The sequence below is a fragment of the Sminthopsis crassicaudata genome, chromosome 4, assembly GCF_048593235.1.
Source record: "Sminthopsis crassicaudata isolate SCR6 chromosome 4, ASM4859323v1, whole genome shotgun sequence".
In the NCBI taxonomy this organism is placed as follows: Eukaryota; Metazoa; Chordata; class Mammalia; order Dasyuromorphia; family Dasyuridae; genus Sminthopsis; species Sminthopsis crassicaudata.
Window position 1 is genome coordinate 114,423,593 of NC_133620.1, and position 19,172 is coordinate 114,442,764.

Genomic DNA, 19,172 nt, shown 5'->3' on the forward strand with positions numbered 1-19,172 from the left:
ATCTCTAAGATTATAAATTGCAGAGCAGAGGCTAATCTATATTCATAGAGGGATTTTCACACAGGAGTTTCCCCAAAACAATGAAACAATGGTCTGATTTTTAAAAATCTTTATGAATTCTATTTTTCATTCTTAAGTATCAAATCTAATTGAACCAATATCCCAAGATTTTTAGAGTGATATGTAAAAAGTAAGCTAATATTACTTTCATGTTTGTTCCTAAGGCTGTCGCTCTCAGAGAAGTGAAATCATGTCAATCTGGATTTGCCAAAAGCACATATAAAGAAGGACTTAGTAGATTTCTTGGACACTTTGGAGCTCAGTTCAATTCAATAAACATTTGTTAAGCACTTGAGCCAGTTACTGTGCTAAGTTCTGGGGATACAACTAAGAAAAAGAAAATCCCTGTTTTCAAGGAGCTTAAAAGTCTAGCAGGGCAAAACTACACACAAAAGGAAGTTGAAAAGGAGGTAAAGCAGAGGCACCAATGTATACCTGGCAGTACATTTTGTTCCATAGAACTGAAACCAAGGAAAGCTGTAGTTGTATAGAGAAGTAGCCTGGAAGTCCAATTGCTGCCTTATGTAAAAGGTGGTTTTGGTGTGAGTCTAGTATTTCACTTTCCAGGCTTCCAATCAGAGGGGAGAGGAGGCTGAGAGAGAGAGAGGAAAATATCTGAGTATTCAAGGTGGTGTTAATAACATGGTGGTGAAATTAAAAGATGTTAATTTATCCTGAGTTTATCCTTGCTCTATGGAATTGAGACCAAGCACAGCTGCAGATGGAGGGGAGAGATATGGAGCTTATGTTCTCTAGAGTTGGATAAATGTGAAGAAAATAAACAAATTCTTCTGTCCCTGATTTAAAAAGTTTCATGAGAAAATAAAGTTTAATGGAAAAGAGATGGAAGAAAAGGCACAAATAATATTGGGGGAAAAAAAAAAGAAAAATTAAATCCAGAAAAAAGCACTAAGAAGACTAAAGAGAGTTGAAAAAAAAAATCTATCTTGGGTCTTTAAAGTATAGTTTTATTATTGTGTTATATGTTCCCAGATAGAACATTACATAATTAAATTTAAGTACAAAAATGTATTTTAAAGTCAAATAAAAATTATTTTAGATAAATCACAATTTAGAATATATACTATATTATAATCATTCCTTTCAAAAAAGCAACAGTTGACTATCATCAGTTTTTAATAGGAGCAAAATACGCTATGTGTTATATATGGACATAAAATATATTTTCATGTTCAAGAATATAATCCACTCTTCTAATGGCAAGGCAAAAGCAAATTTCTTTGGAGATAAACAATTTAATCAAAAGTTCAGCTCATATAACCTGATGTAATATGAGTTTTAGGGGCACAAATACCAATAAAGTCTGTCTGCAATCTTTCCTTAAAACTCACATTGGACAACAATTTAGATTTCTATAGTACATGGAGATCCTCACAACAATTGGATGAATTGGATACTGAAGGTATTATTCTGATTTTGCAGATAAAAAAAATTGAGGTACACAATGGTGAAGGATACCAATATTTGGGATGGCAACTATAGGGCAGTGGGGAGGGGAAACATTAATTCTGGAATAAGAGAACCTGTTCTAATCTTTCTTCCGGCATTGTCTATTTATATGACAAATAAACCTCCTTGGATTTTAGTTTTTACATTTGTAAAATGAAGAAAACTTAGGAAAACTAAGAAAACTTAAATATTTTTCCTTCTAGCTCTAAATTAATTCCAAGGAGCTCCTACCTCACAAGTTTGTTATGAAGATCAAATGAGATAATATCTGGAAAAAGCACTTTGTAAACCTTAAGTTGCTATATAAATGTTAGAATTTGTTATAGTCATTTGCAGATATACAATCCTGCCTCTTTGATAAGGAAAGGTATAAATAAGGAAAGAAATAGCCTCTTCATTTTGTTTACTCTTTTTCTTGTCTCTTTCAATATTTTAATAATGAATATTACTTCAGTATAGATAGAAGCAATATTTTGCTATTGTTTAGCCACTTAGTCACATTTGATTCTTCAAGACCTGTGGACCATATCCCGCCAGGCCCTTCTATCCTCTTTCACCTCTTAAAGTTTATACAAATTAATGTTTGCTGTTTTCATGACACTATCTCTCTCTCTCATCCTCAGCCATCTCCTTTTTCCTTTTACTTTCAGTATTTCCCAATCTCAGAGTCTATTCCAATGAGTTCTTATTGTGTAGCCAAAGTGTTTAAGCTTCAGCTCCAATATTTGATCTTCCAGTTAATAGTCTGAATGAATTTCTTTAAGTATTGATTGATTTGAGCTTCTTGCTATTAAAGGACTCTCCAAACTGTTCTCCAGAACCACAATTCAAAGTGGCAATATGCTATGAGTGCTGCCCTTAGACAGCTCAAATGTCATATTTTAAACCTACTGGTTACATGAACCCCACTGATGACTTAACTTTTCAGTGCCCCAGGCAACATAGTTAAGTTGCATAAGAATTATCTTTTGTATTTCCAGAAGTTTCTTTACTAGAAATTCCTTACATCATTGAAATTATGGTTAAAGTTGGAGAAAGAGGAAGGGGGAGAAAAGGGGAGTAAAGGAACAAAGAGAGAGGGAAAAACACACGTAGAGAAAAAGAGACAGAGACAGGGACACACACACACATGCACAAATAGAAAGATTGAGAGAGACAGACAGATACAGAGACACAGAGAGAGACAGAGAGACATACAGAAAGAAGCAGAGAAAGGGAAATAGAAGAGAAAGAGCAAAAAATGAGAGAAGAGAGATTGATTCACTTTTTTTTGAATTATGAATTCCTTTGCCAGTCTGGTGAAGCCTTCTCAGAATATTGCTTTTGAATGTCTAAAATAAAATACATAGGATTATAAAGGAAATCAATTATGTTATCAAGACATTTTTTCTTTTTTTATTAATTTTAATAATTATAACTTTTTTTGACAGTACATATGCATAGGTAATTTTTTTTTTTTTACAACATTATCCCTTGTACTCCCTTCTGTTCTGAATTTTTCCCCTCCTTCCCTCCACCCCCTCCCCTAGATGGCAGGCATTCCCATTCATAGTAAATATCTTATAGTATATCCTAGGTACAATATATATGTGCAGAACCGATTTTTTTTTGTTGTTGTTGCAAAGGAAGAATTGGATTCGGAAGATAAAAATAATCTGGGAAGAAAAACAAACAAACAAAAAAAAAGCTCACAGTTTACACTCATTTCCCAGTGTTCCTTTTTTGGATGTAGCTGATTCTGTCCATCATTGATCAATTGGAATTGGATTAGCTCTTCTCTATGTTGAAGATATCCACTTCCATCAGAATACATCCTCGTACAGTATCATTGTTGAAGTGTATAATGATCTCCTAGTTCTGCTTGTTTCACTCAGCATCAGTTGATGTAAGTCTCTCCAAGCCTCTCTGTATTCATCCTGCTGGTCATTTCTTACAGAACAATAATATTCCATAACATTCATATACCATAATTTACCCAACCATTCTCCAATTGATGGACAGCCATTCATTTTCCAGTTTCTAGCCACTATAAAAAGAGCTGCCACAAACAATTTGGCACATACAGGTCCCTTTACCTTCTTTAATATTTCCTTGGGATGTAAACTCAGTAGTAGCACTTCTGGGTCAAAGGGTATGCACATTTTGATAACTTTTGGGGCATAATTCCAGATTGCTCTCTAGAATGGTTGGATTCTTTCACAACTCCACCAACAATGCATCAGTGTCCCAGTTTTCCCCCAGCCCCTCCAACATTCATCGTTATTTGTTCCTGTCATCTTAGCCAATCTGACAGGTGTGTAATGATATCTCAGAGTTGTCTTAATTTGCATTTCTCTGATCAATAGTGATTTGGAACACTTTCATATGAGTGGAAATAGTTTTAATTTCATCATCTGAAAATTGTCTGTTCATATCTTTTGACCATTTATCAATTGGAGAATGGCTTAATTTCTTCTAAATTAGAGTCAATTCTCTGTATATTTTGGAGATGAGACCTGTATCAGAACCTTTAACTGTAAAAATGTTTTCCCAATTTGTTACTTCCCTTCTAATCTTGTTTGCATTAGTTTTGTTTGTGCAGAAACTTTTTAATTTGGTGTAATCAAAATTTTCTATTTTGTGATCAATAATGGTCTCTAGTTCTCCCTTGGACACAAACTCCTTCCTCCTCCACAAGTCTGAGAGGTAAACTATCCTATGTTCCTCTAATTTATTTATGATTTCGTTCTTTATGCCTAAATCTTAGACCCATTTTGATCTTATCTTAGTATGTGGTGTTAAATGTGGGGCCATGCCTAGTTTCTGCCATACTAATTTCCAGTTTTCCCAGCAGTTTTTGTCAAATAATGAATTCTTATCCCAAAAGTTGGGATCTTTGGGTTTGTCAAACACTAGATTGCTATTTTTATTCACTATCTTACCCTGTGAACCTAATCTATTCCACTGATCAACTAGTCTATTTCTTAGCCAATACTAAATGGTTTTAGTGACTATTGCTTTATAATATAGTTCTAGATCAGGCACAGCTAGACCATCTTCATTTAATTTTTTTTTCATTACTTCCCTTGAAATTCTCGACCTTTTGTTGTTCCATATGAATTTTGTTGTTATTTTTTCTAGGTCATTAAAATAGTTTCTTGGGAGTCTGATTGGCATAGCACTAAATAAATAGATTAGTTTGGGGAGTATTGTCATCTTTATTATATTCGCTTGGCCTATCCAAGAGCACTGAATGTCTTTCCAGTGATTTAAATCTGACTTTATTTTTGTGGCAAGTGTTTCATAATTTTGCTCATATAGTTCCTGACTTTCCTTTGGTAGATATATTCCCAAATATTTTATACTATTGACAGTTATTTTGAATGGAATTTCTCTTTGTATCTCTTGCTGTGGGATTGTGTTGGTAATGTATAAAAATGCTGAGGATTTATGTGGATTTATTTTGCATCCTGAAACTTTGCTAAAGTTCTGAATTATTTCTAATAGCTTTTTAGCAGTCTTTGGGGTTCTCTAAGTATACCATCATGTCATCTGCAAAGAGTGATAGTTTGATTTCCTCATTTCTTACTCTAATTCCTTGAATCTCTTTCTCAGCTCTCATTGCCGAGGCTAGCGTTTCTAGTACTATATTGAATAGTAATGGTGATAGTGGGCAACTTTGTTTCACTCCTGATCTTACAGGAAAAGGTTCCAGTTTATCACCATTACATATGATGTTTACTGATGGTTTTAAATATATGCTCATTATTATTTTAAGGAATAGTCAATTTATTCCTATGTTCTCAAGCGTTTTTAGTAGGAATGGATGTTGGATTTTATCAAATGCTTTTTCTGCATCTATTGAGATGATCATATGGTTTTTATTAATTTGATTATTAATATGGTCAATTATACTAATAGTTTTCCTAATATTAAACCAGCCCTGCATTCCTGGTATAAATCCTACTTGATCATAGTGTATTATCCTGGGGATGATTTTCTGAAGTCTTTTTGCTAATATCTTATTTAAGATTTTAGCATCAATATTCATTAAGGAGATTGGTCTATAGTTTTCTTTCTCAGTTTTCATTCTACCTAGTTTAGGTATCAGTACCATGTCTGTGTCATAAAAGGAATTTGGTAGGACTCCTTCAATCCCTATTTTTTCAAATAGTTTATATAGCACTGGAGTTAGTTGTTCTTTAAATGTTTGGTAGAATTCACATGTAAATCCATCTGGTCCTGGGGATTTTTTCTTAGGGAGTTGGTTAATAGCTTGTTCTATTTCTTTTTCTGAGATGGGACTATTTAGACTACTTACTTCTTCCTCTGTTAATCTGGGCAAGCTATGTTTTTGAAGGTATTCTTCCATTTCATTTAAGTTATCAAATTTATTGGTATAAAGTTGAGCAAAATAGCTCCTAACTATTGTTCTAATTTCCTCTTCATTAGTGGTGTGTTCTCCCTTTTCATTTTCAAGACTAACAATTTGCTTTTTCTCTTTCCTTTTTTTAATCAGGTTTACTTAGGATTTGTCTATTTTTTTGGTTTTTTCATAGAACCAACTCTTAGTTTTACTAATTAATTCAATAGTTTTTTTTTTTTTTTTTTCAATTTTATTAATCTCACCTTTTATTTTTAGAATTTCAAGTTTCATGTTTGTCTGGGAGTTTTTAATTTGTTCCTTTTCTAGCAATTTTAGTTGTAAGCCCAATTCATTGACCCTCTCTTTCTCTATTTTATGCAAGTAGGGCTCTAGAGATATAAAACTTCCCTTAATACTGCTTTGGCTGTTTCCCACACATTTTGGTATGATGTCTCATTATTGTCATTTTCTTGGGTGAAGTTATTAATTATGTCTATGATTTGCTGTTTTACCTAATCATTCTTTAGTATAAGATTATTTAGTTTCCAATTTTTTTTGGTCTATTTCCCCCTGGCTTTTTTATTAAATGTAATTTTAATTGCATTGTGGTCTGAAAAGGATGCATTTACTATTTCTGCCTTACTGCATTTGATTTTGAGTTTTTATGCCCTAGTATATGATCAATTTTTGTATAGGTTCCATGAACTGCTGAGAAGAAAATATACTCCTTTCTGTCTCCATTTAGCTTTCGCCAAAGATCAATCATATCAAACTTTTCTAGTATTCCATTTACCTCTTTGACTTCTTTCTTATTTATTTTGTGGTTTGATTTATCTAATTCTGAGAGTGCAAGTTTGAGATCTCCCACTATTATTGTTTTGCTGTCTATTTCTTCTTGCAGTTCTCTTACTTTCTCTTTTAAGAATTTAGAAGCTCTACCAATTGGTGCGTATATGTTTAATATTGATACTGCTTCATTATTGATGCTACCCTTTAGCAGGATATAATGCCCTTCCTTATCTCTTTTAATTAGATCAATTTTTGTTTTTGCTTTATCTGAAATGAGGATGGCCACCCCTGCTTTTTTGGCTTTACCTGAAGCATAATAGATTCTGCTCCACCCTTTTACTTTTAGTTTGAATGTCTCACCCTGTTTCAGGTGTGTTTCCTGTAAACAACATACAGTAGGATTCTGACTTTTAATCCAGTCTGCTAACTGCTTCCTCTTTATGAGGGAGTTTACCCTATTCACATTTATGGTTAGAATGACTAATTCTATATTGCTTGCCATCCTGTTAACCCCTGCTTATGCTTTTCTCCTTTCCTTCCCTCTTACCCCCCTACCCAGTATTAAACTTGCAAACACCACTTGCTTTTCACAGCCCTCCCTTTTTAGTATCCCTCTCCCACCTTAAAGTTCCTCCCCTGATTTTACCCCTTTTCCTCACAATTTCTGTATTCCCTTCCCCTTAGCTTACTCCTTCCCTCTCACTTTTCAATGAAGTTGAAGAAGTTTCACCATAAATCGAATATGTCTATTGATACACACTATGTTCATCCCCCTTCTTTCTTTCTCTCAGATATAATAGGTTACCTTTGCCTCTTCATGAGATGTAGTACCACCAATTTAACCTGTTTTATGATATAATTTCCTTTCCACGTCTTGTTTCTAGGACAAATTATACATGAGTTCTTTACATATATTTGTGGCAGAAATATAGTTCTCAAGATTTCTTTTTACCTTTTTAGAAATCTCTTGAGTTCTGTATTTGAAGATGAAACATTTTTGTGTAAGTCTGGTTTTTTCATCAAGAATAGATGGAATTAATTTATTTCATTAAATGTCCATCTTCTTCCCTGGAAAACGAAGCTCATTTTTTGCTGGGTAAGTTATTCTTGGCTGCCTACCAAGTTCCTTAGCCTTTCAGAGTATCATGTTCCAGGCCCTTCATTCTTTTAATGTGGACGCTGCTAGATCGTGGGTTATCCTTATTGTGGCTCCTCCATATCTGAATTGCTTTTTTCTAGCAGCTTCCAGTATTTTTTTCCTTCATCTGATGGTTCTTGAACTTGGCCAATATATTTCTTGGCGTTTTGATTTTTTTTTTTCCTCACATTTTTCAGGGAGCCCGTATATTCTCAAATTGTCTCTCCTGGATCTGTTTCCCAGGTCTATTGTCTTTCTAATAAGGTACTTGACATTCTTTTCAATTGTTTTGTTTTTCTGGTTTTGCTTAACTACTTCTTGGTTTCTCCTTGAGTCATTTATTTCTACTTGTTTGAGTTTAATTTTCAATGATGTATTTTTTTCACTCACTTTTTTTATTTCTTTTTGTAATTGTCCAATTGTGTTTTTAAATGAGTTTTTTCTTCTATGGAATTTTTTTCCTTTTCATCCATTTTATTTTTTAGAGAGCTGTTTTCTTTTTCCAGCTCACTAATTTTGTTTCTCAATGATTTGTTTTCTTTATCCACTCTGTCTTTAAATGCGTGGAATGACTTCTCCAGACTGTCTTGGCAAACTTCCCTTTCCTTTTCCCATTTCTCTTCTAGCTCTCTTGTGAGAGCCTTTTTGATTTCCTCTATGAGATTCTTTTGTATTGAGGAGCAACTCATATCCCCCTTAGGGGATTCCTCTGGAGACATTCTGCTTTTAGTCTCCTCAGGGTTTGAAGTCTGCTCTCTCTCCATACAGAAGCTGTCAATGGTTAGAGCCGTATTAAATTTTTTGTTCATTTTGTTAGAGCAGAATGGAAGAAAACAAATTGACAAGAGAAACAATTGGTCTGTTTTGGGGGGGATGGGGCTGGATGGTGTTAATGAGCTTCCTCTATAGACTTGGGGGGAGGGCAGCAGAGAGCCACTAAAAGGACAGCAATGGCTGCACTGAGTCTGAGCTCTGAGGCTTTGAGAACAGGCTGAGTCCTTCTGGGTGGGGGTGGGGGTGGCCGGGTTCGAGAGACACTAGCTTTCTGGGGTTTTATTCTTCACCGCCGGTATTTACACCCTCTCTACGCTGCTCCTGGCTTGCTGCTAAGATGGAATATCCACACTGGGGTAAAAGTCTTTTCGAAGAAACGGAAGAGATTGTACCCCTCCCCCTCTGGTCCGGGTTGTGTGAACTGCCTGTCTGCCCTCAGTCTGTGCCCAGTCTGTTTGACCCTCCCCCAAGCAAACACAGACCTTCTCTGGCAAATTTCAAGGATGTCTTCTGTTGGTGATTATTTGTGGGTTTCTTTTCTGGTCAAGCATTAACTCCGAGGCTTGTCATGAAGTAAGTCCTGAGAGAAAACACGGAGCTCAAGCAGCTGTCTGCCTCCACGCCACCATCTTGGCTGGAAGTCTTATCAAGACATTTTAAAAACTAAGTTCATGGACCCTGGGTTAAAAGCCTCTGATGTTAATGAGATGCTGACTATTCTAGAAATTTAAACAGAAAACAATGGTAGTAGATTCTGATCAAGTATGATGTCAAATTTATCTAGGGAAACTCTTAAACCCTAGTGAGAATGTTTTGATTTTTTTTTTTCAAACATGTAATGTCTTTGAAGATAAGGACTATTTTAGCTTTTTCTTTATATCTCCAGTGCTTATCATGGTTTCTGGCATATGATAAGCACTTAATACACTTAATAAACACTCATTTAATTGAATGAATGATTGAAGATCCCAAAGTTCAAGTCCTTTAAGATCCCAAAGAGTGGTTTGAATTATACACACACACACACACACACACACACACACACACACACACACACACAAACAAACAAACAAAAAAAACACCATAATATATGATTGTATATTATTATGTATATTATTATGTGTGCATATATATGTATTTGTGTATATATGCATATATATGTATATAGATACAGATATGCCTCTATATCTCTATCTATTTGCACTTTAGTCTGGTGGTAATTAGTTTTTTAGCCTTAAAGGAAAACTTGATTTTTTTAAAGCCTAATATCTTTATTTTTAAAACCTAAAAAATTTGCATATACAATTGATATATAAGTTTTATCTTACCCATTTCCTCTAGGAAGTTTTCTTGAGATGCAGTCAAAGAGAAGCAATTCAACTTCCTTTTGACACCTTAGCCAGTTGTTTTAAATGCTTAGTTGTGAGTTACTGGTAAAATAGCTTTGAATAACTAGATAAACAGTGTAGCACTGAACCCAAAGTAATTTTACACTAAGGGGGTGAGGGACATAGGAAATTTACTCTTTGTCATTTGGACTTGGGTTTGAAAATGAACCTGGGCTTCATTCCAGCTCAAAAAGCCGTTCACTTCAAAAGACTCCTAAATTGTCCCAAGGAGCTCGTTTTGGCAGTAGATTATTTGTGTTTGGCTGGGCATCCTAATAGTAAAAGCTGTCTGCTCTGGCAAATGAAGGCTTTAGTAGTATTTAGATTTCCAGGTTTTTTTTTTTTGTTGTTGTTGTTGTTTTTTGTTTTGTTTTGTTTTCCTGATAAAGTTATTTTTTTCTGAAAAGCTGTGTTTTACAGTGCTGGTTTGTTTGTTTTGGCCAAAATAAATAAAAAAAGAGGCACAGAATTAACTTAAAAGCAAGACAATGCAAATCCAGAATAGATTGTTTCATAGCCAGTAGTGAACACCCATCATCATGTAACAATGACCTGCATTTCTGTGAGAATCAAATTTTAAGCAAATGGTGATCCTTGCAGGTTTTCTTGGAGCCTGAGCAGCCCTTGTGGCAAAACTCCCTCTTCTCATATTGAATACCAATTGGATTGACTCACTGTGTGTCAGAAAATGAGAATTCAAACTGAAAAAACAAAAACAATATCAGGGACAGTAAGAGGTTTCTGATGAGCTCATACCCAATTGTCTATGGGCAATAGCAAAAACATGAAACTAAACAATAGAGATATTGTTTATGGAAATAAATGATATTACCACTTTTCTCTACTATTATACTTTTTTGAGATATTTTGTCAGATTAAAGAACATACTAGCTTTCTTAACTTTATTTTAAAGAACTAATTATGAAAGTACTTTTGCATCCTTAAAAGAAAATAGCAGGTCCCTGGAAATGACTATTTTAAGACTCATTTCATATTAAAATTGATTAGCTTGAACTTGTTATTATTATGAATATTAGGAGATGAAAGAATAGTTTACAGAAGATTGGCATTAATCACAACTTTGGGTACTAATCCTACCAACTCCTGATAAAATGCTACATTACAGAAGTGAACCCCCTAGTATCCCCTAGCAGTAGTCTAAGTTAGATTAGAATTAATGATCAGCATTAAGGGAGGGAATTTTAACACCGGAAGTTTCCTTCAGAAGAAATCATGGCTCTGCTTCCAAATATTAAGAAAGTATGTTGAAACATAATAAAGTACTTTGAGTATTTTCATATTTTGTACCTTTGATATTTCTATAGTAGATATTGAATTTATTTCCATAGTATTTCTATAGAAAAAAATTCTGCCATGTTTAAGGCTGTTCATAACTAAGATTATAATAGAGGTCTAGGGATTGGATCTGCAATTTTGTTATCATTGTTATGAATAAATCCCAGGTGAGGAAACTCCCTACCAACACAGGTAAGAAACTTCTGTGGACTTTTCAGTCTTAAAGAGTTTCTTAGGACAGTGAGAGGTTAAGTGACCTCCACAAGGGATCCCATAGCCAGTATGTGTCAAAGACAGAACTTGAACTTGGACTTTCTGGCTTCAGAGTTGACTCTCCATTCTGCACACAATTTATCAATGCAATAGTTGAAAAAAATTTTCAAAGAAAATATTCCCAAAGGTAATGCTTATGACATATTTTTATCATAATACCATTGAGATTAAAAACATAAATTACATAAATAAAATTGAAAAATAATTGTAAATGGTCAAGGCTGATCAGCATTGTACTATGTAGTCTAGAAACATTGAACAACATTGAAAATATAGTAACTAGGAAGCTTGATAATAGGCTTTTGAATGTACTCAAGATTGCTTAAATCCCAAAAGGTATGCAGACAATGAATGGAGATTATTCAAAATGGCTGGAAAATAATATTCTTTGATAGATGCTACTATGTGGCTTCTCTCTCCCATCCTTGAACTCCAAATCCACTCCCTATACGTCATTCTACTTATTCCTATAAGATTAACTTGTATCTACTTTACATAAATTTTATATCTACCTACACATGTTCATTTAACCTCTTCATTATAATATAAGCTCCTTGAAGGCATAGTATATATTTATACACATACATATATGTGTATATACATATGTATATGTACTTACCCAAACACATACATACATACAAATACACGTATATATTTGTTTATGTTTATTTATTTATTTTCAGGCATTCTGATTCAATATAGGACACACTTCCATTCAAAAGAGATGTTTCTATATCTCTGTATAAAGATGTATTTAAACTCTCCTCAGACTTTTCATATATGTATGTGTATAAATATATATTATATATATAGATAAGTATAAAGATAGATCATTAGATCTATGGCCCTATCCATATTCTAGTTCTTTGTCCTGCCTCCTCCAATATATTGCAGGTCCTTTGAGGGAAAAAAGCCTGTTTTGTGCATCCTTGTATCATTATAAAATTTAACACAGTGCTTTGCACATTGTAGGTATTTTTAATTTTTCTTGAACTTTTGGTTGCATGATTTCCTTGCTTTAACCAATGACTTTCTGGTCTCAGAATATTGTTGCTGTTTATTAGCTAGCAGGATTATAATTTTGAATTAAGCATTAATTTAGATCTTTGTGCCTTTTTATTGTAATCTAAACAAATTTAGACACCATAAATATGCCTAACTACTTCAAACCTGTTTTTCTCTCTTTTTTTTTTCCCTCCTAGAACTTCCAAACTGTGTTTCCACCATTTGCTCTCTTTGAAAAGTATGGAAAACTATATTCAAGAGCTGGAGAGATAGTGTAAAACTGTGTATTTCTACATGAAGAACTCTTCAAAATGTAACAAACTCACAAATCCACAAATAAAATTGATTGATCTGTCTACCATGAATTTTAAAAGCTATGTCATTATCAGATTCTTTTTTTAAAATAAAATTTATTTTTTTATTAATTTTATAACATTTTTTTGACAGTACATATGCATAGGTAATTTTTTTTTTACAACATTATCCCTTGTACTCCCTTCTGTTCTGAATTTTTCCCCTCCTTCCCTCCACCCCCTCCCCTAGATGGCAGGCATTCCCATACATAGTAAATATCTTATAGTATATCCTAGGTACAATATATATGTGCAGATCCGAATTTTTGTTGTTGTTGTTGTTGTTGCTGCTGCTGCAAAGGAAGAATTGGATTCAGAAGGTAAAAATAACTTGGGGAGAAAAACAAAAAAATGCTAACAGTTTACACTCATTTCCCAGTGTTCCTTCTCTGGGTGTAGCTGATTCTGTCCATCATTGATCAATTGGAATTGGATTAGCTCTTCTCTATGTTGAAGATATCCACTTCCATCAGAATGCATCCTCATACAGTATGTCAGATTTTTTTGTAAAGAAACTTCCTTATTCTTTTAGAACCTAACCTACTGGAGGCATGTATTTTTCCCCAGAACATCTACTGACAGAGCTATACTCACCTATAATTATGTTGCTCTCACAATACTTCAAAGTAGACTTATAAGTAGAACAAAGTGGAAAATACTAATCCATTCTTCATTCTAACAGGATGACATTAAATAATATAGTTTATAAAATACAATGGTAAATGATGATGCTGTTTCAAAAAGTAAAATTTAGCCAAAGTAACTTTTTGAACATTGAACATTACACTAAGAATTTAGGATGAATTCTAAAGAAATCAGTATTTCTTGAATTTAGCAACTATACAGTCTGTGACAAAGACCAAAGATACCTACCTGCAATTACTTTTTAAAATACTAAATAAATCAAAATATTGGTTGATAAAATTATGTAGTTAATAAGAGCTACAGGGTAGACAAATAAGCATAGAATGAAATTGGTGTAATTAGAGAAAGTTTCCTAAAATGGTTTTGTTCCAAGTTTTAGAGACAATAAAGAATTTGAAGAACATTATCTGGAGGGGGATAATGGAATCTAAAGATGTGAAGGCAAGTAGAAGAAAGCAAATTGACTTTGGAGCCTCATGTTAACTATCACAGAATCTGTGAATGCATTAACTTAAGGGAGGATGAAATCTGCACTATACATAAATAAGTTAGTCATTACCATTTCTTCTGTATACAGCCTTCTATCAGTACCGTGAAGGCTCAGGGGAAGATTTATCTGCGTTTTTGTTTTTTGTTTTTTGTTTTTTGTTTTTTGTTTTTTTTTTTTTTTAACTAGTAATACTTGAGACCCCCAACAAATATTTCCTTGATTCATATAATGTTGAATATTAACCTGAATTCTTTGAGCTTTGTAGCAGAGGAAAAATGGTGTTGAAAACATTGAGGAGAGATATTTCCTTGTGCTGATGCAGTGTGGTTATGTTAAAAAATTACATGTAACAATTCTTAACTACATATAATCATATTCACTTTTAAGTTACCTATGTGAACATATTTTATTCTTGGTCTAGAAAGAAAATCATTAGCAAATAGTCATTGCTGTATTTTATAAAGATTTATATCCAGTGGCTTAATGCATAATTAAGTCATCCTGATGATAACAGCTAATATTGTTACAATGTATTCCATCTGGCTTAATCTGGAATAATCTAAAAAGTAATAGGTGCATAAAGTATTACTATATGGTAAGACAAGTGATTTTTTGACAAATGTACCAGAACTTATACCTCCAAATGAATAGCATCCCTATTCAAATTAACAAATGTTACCTTGGCAGGCTAAATACTTGTTCCAACAATGCTGCCATTGCTCAAAGCATTTTTGGAATGCCTCTTTGGGGATTGGCTTCAGAGAAAGTGGCATGTGCTTTTGAATACCCTAATTGGTGACAAATCATCACTACCTCTGAGTCAATTTGATTTGGGGGATTAGCCAATAGTAATTCAGAGCCAATTTTCCTGAATAATATGGGTGGCCAAGATGGGTTATACCAATTTAAAAGATGCAACAAGTAACAGCAGTGGATTGCTTATATAAATTTGAAGGCAGTTCCAAAAAAAGAGGGGATTCCATAAGGATTTTGAGAAATGGCAGCCTCATTAAAATAAATTCAGTCTTCCAAAGAGACTGCTTTCAAGAACAACATGAATGGATGTCTAAGTTTTTGTGGTGGTAGTTAAAAATCAGTTTCATTATTTTATAGCTAGACATGTATGTAAATATACACATCTGCTAATATTTAAAATTACACTACTATGTGCCAGGTATTATGCTAAGTGCTTTACAATTATTATCTCATTTGATCTTTATGACAACCCTGAAAGGTAAGTGCTGTTATTATCCCTATTTTACAAATGGGGAAACTGAGGCAGACAGAGGTTAAATAACTTGCCCGGGACCACAGAGCTAATAAGTGTCTGAAGTCACAATTGAACTCAAGTCTTCTGACTCCAGGCCTGGCACTCTATCCATTATGTCATTTAGCTACATACACACACACACACACACATACACACACACACACACACACACACACGGTGTTTATGGTTTGTCAAATAATTGTGACACAACTGACAAAGAATATAGTTTTGGGAATGGGGTTAATGTGGTGTCTGAAAAAGGAGTGTGTGTGTGTGTTTTTTTTATTTTAATGCAACTGATCTCTAATTCCAACTTTAAAGAGTCTTCTTACAAAGAAATTGTTTTCAAAAATGTGAAGTAAGGTTGTTTGGAAGTTGGAATTCATTCTTTTATAAGTTACACTGGTTAAACACAGACATTTGAATTTAATACAATACGTTTTGAAAAATACTAAATATACATTTTTTCTTTTTTCTTTTCACAATAACCCCCTGAAGTATATGCTGCAAATGTGACTTAACACCCATTTTATAGATGAGGAAATTGATTACAGGATTTACTTTCACTTAAGGCCATTATGTTATGGAAAGATTACCAGACTTGGACCTGAATTCAAATATTACCTCTGTTATTAACTAGTAGTGTGAACAGAGACAAATCATAGTCTCTCTTGGTTTCACTTTTCCCATCTGTAAAATAAGAATAATACCAATTGGTGCATTGCAGTAAGGCTCATGACCCAGAAAGAAATTATATTCAAAACAACTATAAAATATATACAATATGTGAGAATTACCTGGTAATCTAGCAGGTAAAGATTATTGGTAATCTACCAATACACAATCCAATTTACAAAAATACACTTACAAAATGGTCTTTATAGGAAGAAAAGAAAATAAATAGAGATATACATTTATTCATAGTTGCTAGGGTCAATATAATTTTAAAATATAACTACATTTGTTATGACATTTAGTAGTATACTAATCAAATTGACAAGGCTTTATAGAATTAGACCAAAAAATAACAAAATACATAGGGAGGAGTAAAAGTTCAAGAATTTCAAGGAATAAAGGAAAGATCTAACATCACCAGATTTCAAAATACATTACAAAACAAAGATCATCAAAAGTATTACTGAGACAATTAAACCTAGAAACAACTGAATATAGTAAACAAATTTTCTATACATCCAAGAAAGCCACTAGGTGAAAAACTTCCTATTCACTTAAAACTATTGAGAAAAGTAGTTTGGCAGAAATTAATCTTAGAATAGCATTTTAAACCATATACTCAACTCACTCTAAATGTATGGGACTTTACTTAAAAAGGATTCGTGTGGGCAATGACAAATGTTCTATCAGAAATAGTCAATGAATCACTTTCTTTTGCTTAACTGTCCTTATTGTTACAATAGAGGTTTCTGTTATAAAGAATGTATTGAAAAATGATAACGATGAAATATCAATTAAAACATTAATGAAATCACTATGGCAATGGTTTGCATTCTTTCTTTACATTTTATTTTTATCCAGGTCTGTTTCAAAACTTAATGGCTTTTATTTTCATTGATATAGATACGATGAGTACCTAGCAATACTCTTAATAATAATAATAATTAAAAAAACCTGTTTAGATAGTGCTCTGCAGTTCTTAAAGAGCTTTAATAAATGTCAGTATAGCCATTGTAGGAATTCTATGAGTTTAGGAAGTAAATATAGCATTATCCTCGATAAAAATTTTGGTAAAAAAAGAAAGCTGAACTAGAACTCTTTTCTTTTGGCATTTCCACCAGTCACCATCCTGGAACCCATGAGAGCAAGGGAATATTTCATCAGAGATAGGAATGTCCTCCTATACCAAAAGAAAAGGGAAATTAATTTATGAATAAATCAATGAGTTTAATTAAGCACTTACTGTGTACCTGCCACTTTGCTAGATAGTGGAGATAAAAATGCCAAGAGCAAATTAATTCCTATTCTCAAGGAACTTAATCTAATGGGCGGGGAGGAGGGGAGACAAATATATGAACATTTACAAAATATAAGTAATCTATATCCTAAGTTAAATGTAAGGTAGTGAAGATGGCCTTAACAATGGCATCCTATTAAGGTATAATCCTGGGATAAAATGAGGCACACCTGAGTTGTTGAGAAGTTCATAACAGAGCAAGATTATCCAACTAGGATATAATAGCTCTTGTGTACGTACAGTCACCCTCAAGACACAGTCACCCTCATCTCTATCAGAAGAGCAAGTTAATAGTTATTTGTTTTGTATTTGGAAATTAGCCAAATCCAGAGGCCCCAAATGCACATAAATGGAATCTTCCATCCTCTTAAGTGATCAAGAAACTTTATCAAGGGAAATAGGATACAATCAAATAGTGATAGTTCCACTGCCTTTCAGGGAAAACTAATTCATATTGCCATGAAACTGATAAAATCTTGATTTACCCCAGGATACTAGCAATTAGAGTGACAGAAATAATCCTTTAATTAAAAGGAAGTTAAAGAAAGAGGACTCTTTATGATAGAAGTGAAGGAGGGAGAGCATTCCAGCTACAAGAACATCCTGCACAAAGGTGTAAAGATGGAGTATTATGTCACCACCATCTGGATGCAGAATTGGATGAGTTTATCATCCCTCTTTTTACCAACTGCAGCTGTTTGTAAACAATATCTTCTAATAAAAATTTTTAACGCATAAGCAGGGGTTCACTAGAAATAGTTCAAATGAGCTGACGAGGAAATTATTAAATTTGAGAATGCTACAAATGAGAGTTGATTTATTCAGTGTTAATGATGTTTATTAAACTTAAAAGAATGTTGTAAGGACTTTTTGTGGGGAGGGAAGGAGGATTATTAAACACCAGTACACCCTTATACAAAGGTACTGGAGGAGTCAGGTTTTGTAGCTTGGAGAAGAACAAAAATGTTGATTAATGACCTTGATGTCTTCTTTAAAATAGAGATTCTGAAAGGACTAGACAATCAGAGGAAGAGTCACATGGGCAGGGAATATTTTCAGTAAAGACCAGACCTGGAGTAGGAGCTTTTGGGATAGAGAGGTTAACAAAGCCTTGTAGAGAATGAAGAGTATATTCTGGAAAGAAAGTCATACAACTCTGCTGATTGTGTGCATTGCATATTCATGTTAACTAACCTTAACTGGACCCTGACTACAGCAGGGTAATTCTCATACTCCCCACAGTAGCTATTCCAAATAATTTTTTTTAAAATTTTATTTATACATTTTTTGACAGTATATATGCATGAGTAAATTTTTTTTATAACATTATCCCTTGTATTCATTTTTCCATATTATCCCCTCCCTCCGATGACAGGCAATCCCATACATTTTACATACAATATAACCTAGATAAAATACATGTGTGTAAATACCATTTTTTTTGTTGCACATTAAGTATTAGATTCTGAAGGTATAAGTAACCTGGGTAGATAGACAGTAATGCTAACAATTTACATTCACTTCCCAGTGTTCCTTCTCTGGGTGTAGCTGTCTCTGTCCACCATTGATCAACTGGAAGTGAGTTGGATCTTTTTTATGTTGAAGATATCCACTTTCATCAGAATATATCCTCATACAGTATTGTTGTTGAAGTGTACAGCGATCTTCTGGTTCTTCCCGTTTCACTCAGCATCAGTTGATGTAAGTCTCTCCAAGCCTTTCTGTATTCCTCCTGCTGGTCATTTCTTACAGAGTAATAATATTCCATAACCTTCATATACCATAATTTACTCAACCATTCTCCAATTGATGGACATCCATTCATCTTCCAGTTTCTGGCCACTACAAAAAGAGCTGCCACAAACATTTTGGAACGTACAGATCCCTTTCCCCTCCTCAGTATT

The 19,172-nt window shown here is 33.6% G+C and overlaps 1 protein-coding gene across 2 annotated transcripts in view; it reads left to right on the forward strand.

The window, feature by feature from the left end:
* SPATA17 (spermatogenesis associated 17) overlaps positions 1–12,911 on the forward strand; it is a 267,209-nt gene extending 254,298 nt beyond the window's left edge. For both annotated transcript variants that reach the window (XM_074309186.1, XM_074309185.1), the window contains exon 10: positions 12,736–12,911. In XM_074309186.1, coding sequence (XP_074165287.1) covers positions 12,736–12,816 — 81 coding nt within the window. In that variant the 3' untranslated portion in view covers positions 12,817–12,911. The remainder of the gene's footprint in view (positions 1–12,735) is intronic.
* The last annotated feature ends 6,261 nt before the right edge of the window (positions 12,912–19,172 follow it).